At 36.5% G+C, this 14130-nt stretch overlaps 1 protein-coding gene and 1 pseudogene across 1 annotated transcript; one reads left to right on the top strand and one right to left on the bottom strand.

Moving 5' to 3' along the window:
* Positions 1 to 596: 596 nt before the first annotated feature.
* On the top strand, positions 597 to 1653 carry OR6C68 (olfactory receptor family 6 subfamily C member 68). The gene has a single exon (XM_002687445.5). It carries the CDS (start codon positions 611 to 613, stop codon positions 1616 to 1618), a length of 1008 nt encoding a protein of 335 aa, XP_002687491.3. The 5' UTR covers positions 597 to 610; the 3' UTR covers positions 1619 to 1653.
* On the bottom strand, positions 12034 to 12958 carry OR6C370P (olfactory receptor family 6 subfamily C member 370, pseudogene; annotated as a pseudogene).

Raw genomic sequence — 14130 nt, 5'->3', positions numbered from 1 at the left:
GGAAAGACATTGTTCAAAGCTTTGTGAAATAAGTTAAACAGAGAAAGAAAAACATCCTATGCTGTCAACTATATGTGGAATCTAAAAAAAAAAAAAAAACTTCTAAAAATATAAAATTGGACTGTAATTCAAAAGTTGACTTCAGTTTAGTCGTTCAGTCATGTCCAACTCTTTGCAACCCCATGAACCGCAGCATGCCAGGCCTCCCTGTCCATCACCAACTCCCAGAGTTTACCCAAGCTCATGTCCATTGAGTCCGTGATGCCGTCCAAACATCTCATCCTCTGTCATCCCCTTCTCCTGCCCTCAATCTTTCCCAGCATCAGGGTCTTTTCAAATGAGTCAGCTCTTCACATCAGGTGGCCAAAGTATTGGAGTTTCAGCTTCAACATCGGCCTTTCCAATGAATACTCAGGACTGATCTCCTTTAGGATGGACTGGTTGGATCTCCAAATTCACATTTATAAAATAATTTCCTTTGGTCATTATGTATAAATAGACTGGGTGGCTCAGCTCACTGTAAAATAGGAAATGTATCATTCAAATCAACAAGTAAAAACCATGGATGCTGGGTGAGCCAAATAAGCAAGAGAGTGTTCCTTATTGGCTGATGTCATTGAATTCTGCAGTTCAAACATTTCTGACATTTACAAGTAGGTTTGGCAAAATCCAGGAGTCAATAATGAGAAACCACACCACTGTAACAGTATTCATTCTTCTAGGACTGACAGAAGATCCTCAGTTGCAAGTTTTGCTTTTTATTTTTCTATTTCTCACCTACATTTTGAGTATAACTGGTAATCTGACCATCATTACCCTAACATTGGTAGATCCTCACCTTAAAACACCCATGTATTTTTTCCTCCAAAATTTCTCTTTCTTAGAAATCTCATTTACAACCTCCTGTATTCCAAGATTCCTATACAATATATCAACTGGGGACAGAACCATTACTTATAATGCATGTGCGATTCAATTATTTTTTACATATCTTTTTGGAGTAACTGAATTTTTTCTCTTGGCGACCATGTCATATGATCGCTATATGGCCATCTGCAAACCCTTGCATTATATGACAATCATGAGCAACAAACTGTGCAAAACAATGATCATCTGCTGCTGGATGGTGGCACTTATGACTATCCTCCCACCACTCAGCTTAGGTTTTCATCTGGAATTCTGTGATTCTAATGTCATTGATCATTTTGCCTGTGATGCATCACCTCTCCTGAAGATCTCATGCTCAGACACATGGTTAATTGAGCAGATGGTAATAGCCTGTTCTGTACTGATCCTCATCATCACTCTCATATGTGTAGTTTTCTCCTATATATACATCATAAGGACAATTCTAAAATTCCCTTCTCTTCAGCAAAGAAAAAAAGCCTTTTCTACCTGTTCTTCCCACATGATTGTACTTTCCATCTCTTACGGCAGCTGCATTTTCATCTATGTCAAACCATCTGCAAAAGAGGGAAATATTAACAAAGGTGTGTCACTGCTTATTTCTTCCATATCACCAATGCTGAATCCTTTTATATATACTTTGAGGAATAAGCAAGTTAAACAAGCCTTTAATGACTCACTGAAAAAAGCTGCATTTCTCTTAAGAAAGTAAAATAAACATGTTGATAAATCAACTGAAAGGATACACATCTATCTTATCATTTACATAAAGCCAAGAAACTATATTGTAACTTCTTAGCTTATAACCAAGCAGATTGATCTCAGAACCATTTAATCTTTAATTTCCCCTTCCATTCTTATACTAAACAACTAATTATTGAATATTGCTTTATGAGAAACAAAATATTTCACTCACAATTCTTTAATGAGACCCTACCATGATCAAGTCATTCCTTTTACTTCTTTAAGTGATTTTCCCAGATATTTCATAATATTGGTATAGGGGGGAAGCCATTTTTACTGAATTATAATTGATATACAGTATTTATTACTTTCAAGTGTACAACAAAATGATTTTATATTTTTATACATGGTAAAATCATCACCACAATATGTCTAGCTACAATCCATCTGGTGATTCTCCAGATATCAACATATTAATAAGGGAAGATTATGAGGAATGTTAAACCAATATAGTCAAAAACTTAGATGAAATAGAATAGTTAGTTAAAAGATAAAATTTGAGAAGTGACCCAAAAGTAAACAGAAAATATGGGTACTTTTCAATTTTAGTAATTGAATTAATATCTAAAAATCTTTTCCCAAAGAAAACATCAAAATCATATTGACTCAAAATGATGTTGATGAATACCATCAAAGGGATAAATAATGCATTCTATGAATATTGTTTCAGAACACATGAAGAAATTATACATTTTTAGTCTTTGGTGAAGTTTATATAAACCTGATACAAATACTAGGCAAAGAAATTATAAGACTAAAATTGTAGGCCAAAACCCCTCATGATCACACATGCAAACATCCTTAACAATTTACTATCAAAGCACAAATAAATAAAAATTATCAGGAAAATTTAGCAGACACTTTCAAAGGAATTGCATGAAGAGCAAATTAATTAGCACATGGAAAGAAGCTCAATATCATTAACATTAGAATACTCAAATTGAAACAAGTCTAACACTCATTAGAATGGTCACAATTAGAATGTAGACTGTATTGTCAAATATAAGTCATAACGAGGACAGAGAGCAACTGGAACTATCATGCAGTGCTGTTGGGCATACATGAAATGATACAGCTTCACATAAAGTTAAACACAGTTATTGTTTCCATCTTTCTAAATTCCATATATATGAATTAGTATACTGTATGGATGGTATGGAGAGGGAGGTGGGAGGGGGGTTCAGGATTGGGAACACGCATAAACCCGTGGCGGATTCATGTTGATGTATGGCAAAAGCAATACAATATTGTAAAGTAATTACCCTCTAATTAAAGTAAATAAATTAAAAAATAAAAACTGAAAAAAAAATTAAACACAGTTATCATAGGTCTTAGCAACTTGTGGTGTGGTGATTATTTAAATAGATGTATTTTTCAAAATTTCTCAAACTTTATACTTAGAATGGTTGCAATTCATTGTGTATAAATTATACTCTAATAACATCGATTTTAAAAGCAAAGAAAATATCTTCAGCAGGTATTTCACATAAAGAAATATCTTGTGATTTTCCTGCTTGTCCAGTGGTTAAGACTGCACACTCCACTGTAAGAAGCACAGGTCCATTCTTGGTCAGGGAACTAAGATCTTTCACTCCATTGTGTTGTTCAGTCACTCAGTTGTGTCCGACTGTATGACCCCGTGGACTACAGCACGCCAGGCTTCCCTGTCTTTCACTATCTCCTGGAGCTTGCTCAAATTCATGTCCATTGAGTCAGTGATGCAATCCAACCATCTCATCCTCTGTCCTCCCCTTCTCCTCCTGCCTTCAATCTTTCCCAGCAACAGGGTCTTTTCTAATGAGTCAATTATTTGCATCAGGTGGCCAAAGTATTGGAGCTTCAGCATCATTCCTTCCAGTGAATATACAGAGTGGATTTCCTTTAGGATTGACTGGTTTGATCTCCTTGCAGTCCAAGGGACTCTAAAGAGTCTTCTCCAGCACCACAGTTAAAAGCAACAGCTCTTTGGCACTCCGCTTTCTTTATGGTCCAAATTTCACAACCATACATGATATTGGAAAAACAATAACTTTGACTATCTGGACTTTTGTTGGCAAAGTAATGTCTCTGCTTTTTAATATACTATCCAGTTTCATCATAGCTTTTCTTCCAAGGAACAAGTGTCTTTTAATTTCATGACTGCAGTCACCATCTGCAGTGATTTTGGAGACCAAGAAAATAAAGTCTGTCATGCAGGGTGTGAAGAAAAAAAAAAAAAAACTAAACTAATGGCAATTAAGCATATGAAAATGAGATATGACTATAGACAGACAAAGAGGCATCCATAAAGATTCTTAATGAGATGTGCATTCTCATGGGGATTCTCCAGGCAAGAATATTGGAGTGGGTTGCCATGCCCTCCTCCAAGGGATCTTCCTAACCCAGGAATTGAACCCAGGTCTTCAGCATTGCAGGCAGGTTCTTTACCATCTGATCCACTAGGGAAGCCCCTAGGGAGATGTGGAGAAATAAGAAACCTTACACACTTTTCACAGGAGTGCAATTTGTACTCGCACTTTATAAAATATCCTGCATGATTAACAACTGAATCTTAGGTATGCTACCACCACAAATGTACACAATTATTGGAGTTAACCAAGAGCTGGTATCTTCAGTGTACATTAACAGCAGTACCAATCAATTTTTGCAGAATTGTACACTGAGATATTACACTGCATTGAAAAAGAACTACTTCAATATGCCTCAAGTATTTTTTTTTAATTGGAAGATAAAACTTTATATACTGTTCATGGGGTTCTCCCCATGAACAATAATACTGGAGTGGTTTGTCATTCTCTCCTCCAGTGGACCACATTTGTCACAACTCTTCACTATGATCCATCCATCTTGGGTGGCCCTGAACAGCATGGCTCATAGCTTCATAGAGTTATGCAAAACCCTTTACCATGATGAGATGACTCTACACATGGATATCATCAGATAATCAATACAGAAATCAAATTGATTATATTCTTTGCAGCCAAAGATAGAGAAACTCTATACAGTCAGCAAAAAACAAGACCTGGAGCTGACTGTGACTCAGATCATGAGCTCCTTACTGCAAACTTCAGGCTTGAATGGAAGAAAGTAGGGAAAACCACTAGACTATGCAGGTATGAACTAAATCAAATCCCTTATGATTATACAGTGGAGGTGATGAACAGATTCAAGGGATTAGATCTGATAGCTAGGGTGCCTGAAGAACTATCAATTGAGGTCTGTAACATTGTACAGGAGGCAGTGAACAAAATCATCCCCAAGAAAAAATTCAGGAAGGCAAAGTGGTTGTCTGAGGAGGCTTTACAATGAGCTGAGGACTGCAAGGAGATCAAACCAGTCAATCCTAAAGGAAATCAGTCCTGAATATTCACTGGAAAGACTGGTGCTGAAGCTCCAATACTTTGGCTACCTGATGCAAAGAACCGACTCATTGGAAAAGACGCTGATGCTGGGAAACATTGAAGTCAGGAGGAGGGGAGGACAGAGGACGAGATAGTTGGATGACATCACCAACTTGATGGACATGAGTTGAGCAAACTCCAGGAGTTGGTGATGGACAGGGAAGCCTGGTGTGCTGCAGTCCATGGAGTCACAAAGAGTCAGACACAACTGAGTGACTGAACTGAACTGAGGAAAGAAGAGGATCAAAATGCAAGGGAGAAAGGAAAAGATATACTCAGTGAATGCAGAGGTCCAAAAAAAAAAAAAAGCAAGGAGAGATAAAAAAAAAAGATCTTCTTAGATGAACAATGCAAAGAAATGGATGAAAACAGTAGAATGGGAAAGACTAGAGATCTCTTCAAGAAAAGTGGAGATATCAGGGGAACACTTCCTGCAAGGATGGGCACAATTAAGGACAGAAATGGTAAGGACATAAGAGGAGCAGAAGAGATTAAGAAGACGGGGCAAGAATACACAGAACTATACAAAAAGGGTCTTAATGATCTGGATAACCTTGATGGTGTCACTCATCTACATGAGTCAGACATCCTGGAGTGTGAAGTCAAGTGGGCACTAGGAAGCATTACTATGAACAAAGCTAGTGGAAGTGATTTAATTCCAGCTAAGATATTTCAGATCCTAAAAGATTATGCTGTTAAAATGCTGCACTCAATATGCCAGCAAATTTGGAAAATTCATCAGCAGCCAAGGGCTGGTAAAAGTCAGTTTTCATTACAATCCCAAGAAGGGCAATGCTAAAGAATGTTCAAATTTCCATACAATTCCATGCATTTCACATGCCAGTAAGGTTATGCTCAAAATCCTTCAAGCTAAGCTTCAGCAGTAAGTGAACTGAGAACTTCCAGATGTACAAGCTGGATTTAGAAAAGGCAGAGGAACCAGAGATCAAACGACCCATTGGATCACAGAAAATGCAAGGAAATCCAGAATAACATCTACTTCTGCTTCATTGACTTCCATAAATCCTTTGACTGTGTGGATCATGACAAATTCTGAAAAATTCTTAAAAGAGAATTTTAAAAAACCAGACCACCTCACTTGCCTCTTGAGAAACTTGTATGTGGATCAAGAAGCAACAGTGTGTTCAAAAGCAGAGACATACTCTGCTGACAAAGATCCAAATAGTCAAGACTATGGCCTTCCTAGTGGTCACATACAGTTCTGAGAACTGGACCATAAACAAAGCAGAATGTCAAAGAATTGATGCCTTCAAAATGTGGTGTTGGAGAAGACTCCTGAAAGTCACTTGGACAGCAAGATCAAACCTGTCAATCCTAAGGGAGAACAACCCTGAATATTCACTGAAAGGACTGATGCTGAAGCTGAAGCTCCAGTATTTTTGGTCATCTGATGTGCACAGACAACTCATCGGAAAAGTCCCTGATGCTGGGAAAGATCAAGGACAGAAGGAAAAGAGGGTGTCAGAGGATGAGATGGCTGGACAGCATCACCGATGCAATTAACATGAACTTGGGCAGACTCCAGGAGATGGTGAGGGACAGAGAGGCCTGGCATGCTGCAGTCCATGGGGTTGAAAAGAGTCAGACGTGACTGGGTAAACTGAACAACAAGAGCAACTCTTAATAAATCACTAAACATAAAAAAAAAAAAAGAAGCTAAGTGACTCTGATATTTTTGAACATGTTTTGAAAACTAAGGGATATAATGACTTTGGGTGGTTAGTCTTAAAGTCATTAATAAAAGTAGTGAGGGAAAGGATGAGATAGGGTATTCAAATTCCCAGCTCCATGTCAAACTTAAATAAATTAAAAATTGAAGAAATATATACATGCATTTCAAAGTTATGTTTTCCGCAAGCACAGCTTATAAATTCTATACTTAGAAAGGGAAAAAGTTAAAAAATCAACTGTGACTGACTGATTCTAATGATTGCAGAACCTATGACCTAAAGGTTCCATTTTGCTCTGAAGGAGAGCCTCATCTCCTATAGCTTTAAGGCAGAAACTGCTGAAGGTTAACTGCAGAATTCGATCCAGCAAAAGTTGTCTATTCACCCCCAGTGGCAGCAGCATCTCTAGCCCCCAAGGTAGTGGCCTCTCTACTCACTTCCATCGAAGGTCACATAACAAGTCTCAACAAATTTAATACATTGACATCATATAATGTATTTACTCTGACTACAATGAGATGAAGCCAGATATCAATAATAAAATATGGCAAAACCAATACAATATTGTAAAGTTAAAAATAAAATAAAATAAAACAAAAAAATATTTTAAACAAAACAAAATAAACAACTAATAAGCCACAGAAGAAATCACAAATGAAATTAGAAAATACTTAAAGATGACTGTAAATCAAAGCATAACTTTCAAAACTGGCCCAAGTGACAAGAAAGCAGTGCTCAAAGGATATTTAGGTATGTAAATACCCATCAATAAAGAAGAGAGATCTTAAATCAAGAGCATAACCTTACAATTTGGGGAATTAGACAAAGGAAAAGCTAAACCTAAAACATGGGAAAGCAAGATAATATAGAAGTATAGGAAAATAATAAAGATTAGAACAGAAAGAAATGAAATAGAGAATAAACTGTAGAGAAATGGCTTTATTTAATCTGTGCTTTGGTCCAAGTGGAGCAGAAAATGAAATAAACAAGCAATAACAAAAACTTAAAAACCAGTTAAAAGACTATATGGCAAATTAGCACAAACAGATACCACAAAGTTCTGCAATCATTAGAATCGGTCAGTCACAGTTGATTTTTTAACTTTTTCCCTTTCTAAGTATAGAATTTATAAGCTGTGCTTGCGGAAAACATAACTTTGAAATGCATGTATATATTTCTTCAATTTTTAATTTATTTAAGTTTGACATAAAACTTAGGAGTGTCACTAAGCAAGACCTTATGAGACCTCCTGAAAAAACACCAACCTTGTGCTCTGTCTAACTTTTGTCTATAGAAAAAAAAGAAAAAAAAAGTCAAAGAACAAATTGAATCAGAGCAGTGAATAAATGCAGAATTATAACAGTCAAGCAAGACAAAATAATGATACTTTACCCATTTAACAAAATCAAGGACATTTAGTTCTTCCTGAAAGGCTATAGAAAATAATCTTGAACCATGTCCTTTGACCTGTTGTTCAGATACTGAAATCCCCACCATATGGAAGAATTTAATTGTGTGCCGCTTACAAGTACATTGACCTTACATGACTCCTTAGACCCACAAGGCTGATAATGCTAACTCCCCATTACTTCAACAACATCCAATCAGAAGAAAGTCCACAAGTTGACCGTGCCTTGCTCTTTGAATCTTTACTATAAAACTCCTTACATGTATAATAACATATATGAAACGAGTTGCCAGTCCAGGTTCGATGCATGATACTGGATGCTTGGGGCTGGTGCAATGGGACAACCCAGAGGGATGGTACAAGGAGGGAGAGAGGAGGGGGGTTCATGATGGGGAACACGTGTATACCTGTGGTGGATTCATGTTGATGTATGACAAAACCAATACAATATTGTAAAGTAATTAACCTCCAATTAAATAAATTTATATTTAAAAAAGAAAAAAAATGAAACTCCTACTACCCTCTTCAGGTGGGGACACACACTTTTGAGGACATTAGTTCCCCTTACTTGAAAAACCAATGAGCTATTTCTTTCTACTTCATCCAAGACTCTGTCTCTAAGATTTAACATGGCACCAGTGTACAGAGGCTGAGCTTTGATTTCAAGAGAGTGGTAATACATGACTGCTTTCACTCTCTCCCTTCTCAATTTGAATTGCTTTCTTTATATTATGAAGCATCCTTTTGTGTTTTAAAATTTCATAGCTCCAAAAGTTCAGAGTGTATATTTTCCCACTGCAATCACTTATTGCTAAATAATACATTTGTGAGTGTGTACATGTGTGCTCTGAGTCATGTCTGACTCTTTGTGACCCCATGGACTATAGCCTTCCAGGGTCCTCTGTCCATGGAATTTTCCAGGGAAGAATATTAGAGCAGGTTGCCATTTCCTACTCCAGAGGATCTACCAGATCTACCAGATCCAGATCGAACCTGCATTTCTTGCACCTCCTGCATTGGCAGGCAGATTCTTTACTACTGTGCTACCTGGGAAGCCCAAATAATACATTTTACACTTTTCAATTAAAACATCCTACTATATTTTTATAGTTATGTTGTCATTGTTAAAAATAATTTATCAATATTACTGAAGACTATTTTATGCATTAGTGTCTTAACTGATGTTTTTAAAAAGTAATACACATAAACTTTTAAAAAGTTTCCTTGAAATTACACTTCTATTATACGGGAGAGGCTGTGCCATACACTGGAATGGACACATACTTTGGAGATGAATGCTGCCGGGTGCAAATAATATTTTCCAGCAATTACTAGCAATAGATAGCTTTGCTAGATCTATTTAAATATATTTTGCATAAAAACAAATGCAAATAAAAAATAAACTTTAAAAACAATAAAGAGGGTTGCCAATGGAAGAATGGGAATGAGAAATGGAGATACAAGAGAAAATTTTTTTTTTAAAAATAAGGGAATAGGAATATCTAAAGATGATTATAATACAAAAAGGTCCAAGAGACATGACTTTCAACTGTCTACACAGAAGAAGGAAATGGGGATCATTAAACTTTAATTTTACCCTTCTTCAAAAATTTACCTAGGAGACTGACTTGTTTTGAGAATTTGCAAATGCATCTTATGGAAAAATTTATTACTCATTGTATGATTAGCATTTCTATGAGTGAAAATGTGAAAGACATTTATGTGGAACACTTTGTTATGAATAAAATTTCTTTCCATTTCACAAAAATTGCACTCATCTTATTCTCTATATATGATTCTTATTCAAAGTTAGAATTTTTATAGATGTTCCCTCTCTCAAAGATTAGTCTTTCAGGTTTTACATGGGATTTATTCAACTAACATTTCTTTAAAAAGCAATATTGATCATCATTGGCTTTACAGGCATTCATATGTACACTAAAGACATAATAGTAATACTTGAGAAAAAGCAGATGGGAAATTCATGACATTTAGGGGAAGCATAGTTTCTGTGGAAATTAGATAGCAAAGATGGCTTGCTCTCTCTGTATCTACACCCTCTGCAATGTGTGTCCGAGCTTCTTTCATGCACAAGTGATTCTGTTTTTCTCCCTTGAATGTTGGTTGGTCCCATGACTTGCTTGCCTAATAGAATTGTGTGTTCAGTTAAATTCAGCCACTCAGTCATGTCCAACTCTTTGTGACCCCATGGACTGCAGAAAGCCAGGCTTCCCTGTCCATCACCAACTCCTGGAGCCTACTCAAGCTCATGTCCATTGCATCAATGATGCCATCCAACTATCTCATCCTCTGTCGTTCCCTTCTCCTCCCACCTTCAATCTTTCCCAGCATCACAGGATTTTCAAATGAGTCAGTTTTTCGCATCAGGTGGCCAAAATATTGGAGCTGGGGATATTGTGTCTAGGACTTCAAAGACTTTGCCTGCTTCCATTCTCTCCCTTGGAGCCTCATGTTCTTACCATGTGAACAACTGTTAGCTGGAAGATAAAACACCATCTGGAAAAGGGTTCATTTATCTTAGGGAGGATTCACTCAACCTCTAAAGTTGTGAGTGAGGCCCAACCTGACAACAAGATGTAGTTATCCTTAGTGACAGTCCTATAAACAAACCCAGCCAAGATCAGCTGATATCTGCTCAAATAGACAGAAACATTCCATTGACTCAGAAACTCAAGTTTTAAACCACTGATTTGAGGATAATTTGTTATTGCATAATAATGAAATACAGAAAGTGACAGCTGCCCATACTCAGGGTTCCACACAGAGCACTAGAGAGGGATGCAGGGAAGGAATGCTTTGTAAGAGGTGATGCCTTGAGTGCAGGCCTTGAGATGAAAGTCAAGAACATTCCAGTCTGGACCATTGCAGTTAATGATGAGAAATGTGAAAGGGATAAAACAACCAGATGTAGAACATCACTCCTTGAGAAATATTAGTAAAGGCCATACCTTGTTTTTTCAATGTCAAAATAATCTATGCCTTAATATTGAATGACTTGTCTGTATCACAAGGCTTCCTTGTATTTTGCTGGTTTAATTTTCTTGATGTTTAAGGACTTTAGTTTGCTGTGATTTGCTGGCTCATGTTGACTTAAATTAGTTATATTTAGAACTTCCACTGTATTGTGTTTCAGTACTAGTCTTGATTTATCATCACAAGGATGGTTTTATTTTCTCAGCATATTTTTTATAAAATCACTGTCACCTCAGTGATAAATTAGTGTATAGGATTCTTCTCTTGAATGAGAATCCAGTGAATCTAAACTAAATATTTGGGCTTTAAACTTTCTTTTACAAGGTACATGTGTATCCTCAGGTGTCTAAACTCTTATTTTCCTCTCTAGCAAAATAATCCTTTCCTTTTGCTCAAACTAATCCATTATTATCTTTAGTTATTCCTGCTTGAAAAGAACAATTCTAATCATATATATATATATATATACTTTTTAAACATTTACATGCAAAACAAGACAATAGATGCTATCACTCCACTAATTTTACTATCAGTTCAAGAATTCAATTTTTTTTTCCACACAAGAATTACTAGTTATTGTATTGGTCACAGCGAGATTAGAGTTTAAGTAAGGCCCTTTTCCTATAAATCCACTTTCATATTCTTTTGATATGAGTTGTCATCTTGTAGAAAGTTTATTTTCAACAAGAGTTGAAATGACACAACTTGTCTATTTCAACAGGCATTGAAAAGATGGTTTTGGATCCAGGATTAAATAATAACAGTGGTATAAGGATGTTAATATAAACAGACAATAGACCAGGGTACATTAGTTAAGTAATGAAGACTGTGACTTTAAAGCTAAATGCTCTTTTTAAATTTATATTTTATGCTTATAAAATAAAAGTTTCAACATTCCTTTACTTCCTTGAAACAATGAAATTCTTTTGATTAAGTCTGTAAAAGCTTGTTTCACTTGCTTGTTCCTCAGGCTATAAATTTATGGGTTTAAAATGATGGCAACTGAAGTAGTAAGCACTAACACACCATTATTAATTGCCATGTCATCCTTTGCTGAAGGTTTGACATAGATGAAGATACAACTGCCATAGGTGATAGAAACCACAATCATGTGGGAAGAACAGGTAGAAAAGGCCTTCAGCTTCTGCTGGGCTAAATGAAACTTTATGATGGTCTTGATGATGTATATATATGACAGAACTATACACAGAAATGGCCCAATGTCAGTCAACACAGCTAGGGAAACACTATGTACCATGTGTCTGAACAAGATATCTTCAGCACAGGAGAAGCATCACAGAGAAGATGATCAATGAGATTATAGTCACAGAATTCCAGATTTAAGACCAGGCAGAGTGGTGGAAATATGACCAGCCAACCTGCAAATAACAGGTCTTCCACAGACTCTGCTGTTGATGAGGTTGTATAAAGTAAAGATTTGCAGATGGCCACATAATGGTCATAGGACATGATGACCAGGAGGAAAAAAATCTGTTCTCCAAAAAAATGACAAAAATTAGTTAGGCAGCACAAGCATTGTAAGAAATAGTCTTGTCCCCAGTTGATAAGCTGTATAAGAATCTGGGAACGCACACCATGGTGAATAAGGTTTCTAAAAAGGAGAAGAGTTTGAGGAAAAAGTATATGGCAGTTTTAAGGCAAGAGTCTACTAAAGTGAGTATAATGATGGTCAGATTCCCAGTGACACTCAATAAGTAGGAGACAAACAGAAATATAAAAATTAGAACCTGCATTGGAGGATCATCTGTCGGTCCTAGGAGTATGAATGTAGGTAATGAGGTATTGTTTCTCATTGCTGACTTGTACTTCTCAAGCTCCTCACAAAGTCAAGTGACATCGAACTGAGAAAACTTGTATGAAATTATGAGGCCATGGCCTTTAGGTAAAAAATAATTCTAATCAATGCAATGAATAGTCATTTTCTTCCTTGACTTGACAATGACCGATCATAACTCTGCAATTCTCAGCTCTTTTAATGTGCATCATATTAATAAGTCGCTTTCCTTGTATCTCAGTTGGTAAAGAATCTACCTGCAATGCAGGAGACTCAGGTTTGATTCCTGGATAGGGAAGATCCCCTGGAGAAGGGCAATCCACTCTAATACTCTTGCTGGGAGAATCCCTTGGACAGAGGAGCATGGTGGGCTACAGTCCATGGGGTCTCAGAGTTGGACACGACTGAGAGACTGCCACATGCACACACACATAGATAGGTAGTGATAGAAATCCAAAACTACATCATGACGTGGGAAAGATGTTTTTGCCAAATGACTTTGAAAACTGTCAAAAACACACTATAAAAGAGGAAAGTATGTAAGATGTATGTAATATATCATATCCTTGTTCCAAATCCACAGATCAGGGGAAAGATGAGAGAGAGTCAGGAGATTGCACAAATAAATAATTGAAAAAAAGTTCAAATCTTAGAAATGAGGCAGGAGAGTGCCTGTCTTTATAATCTAATTGTAAATGTGTTTATCTAAAAATATTAGTGGAGAGCAATTATGAATAGCTCCAGAAAAATATGAAGTGGCTGGACCAAAGTGGAAACAATGCTCAGTTATGGATGTGTCTGGCAGTGAAAGTAAAGTCCAGTACTGCAAAGAACAGTATTGCATACGAACCTGGAATGTTAGGTCTATTAATCAAGGTCAATCACACAAGGTCAAGCAGGAGATGGCAAAAGTAAACATTAACATCTTAGGAATCAGTAAACTAAAATAGATGGGAATGGGTGGATTTAATTTAGATGACCATTATATCTACTACTGTGGATAAGAATCCCTTAGAAGAAATGGAGTAGCCCTCATAGTCAATAAAAGAGTCTGAAATGCAGTAGTAGAGTACAATTTCAAAAATGACAGAATGACATCAGTTTGTTTCCAAGGCAAACCATTCAGTATAACAGTAATCCAAGTCTATGCCCCAACCACTAATGCCAAAGAAGCTGAGGTTGAACAGTCCT

This window comes from Bos taurus, chromosome 5, assembly GCF_002263795.3.
Source record: "Bos taurus isolate L1 Dominette 01449 registration number 42190680 breed Hereford chromosome 5, ARS-UCD2.0, whole genome shotgun sequence".
Classification (NCBI taxonomy): Eukaryota; Metazoa; Chordata; class Mammalia; order Artiodactyla; family Bovidae; genus Bos; species Bos taurus.
Note: the sequence above shows the minus strand (reverse complement) of the source record. Positions and strands in the feature narration are given on the sequence as shown.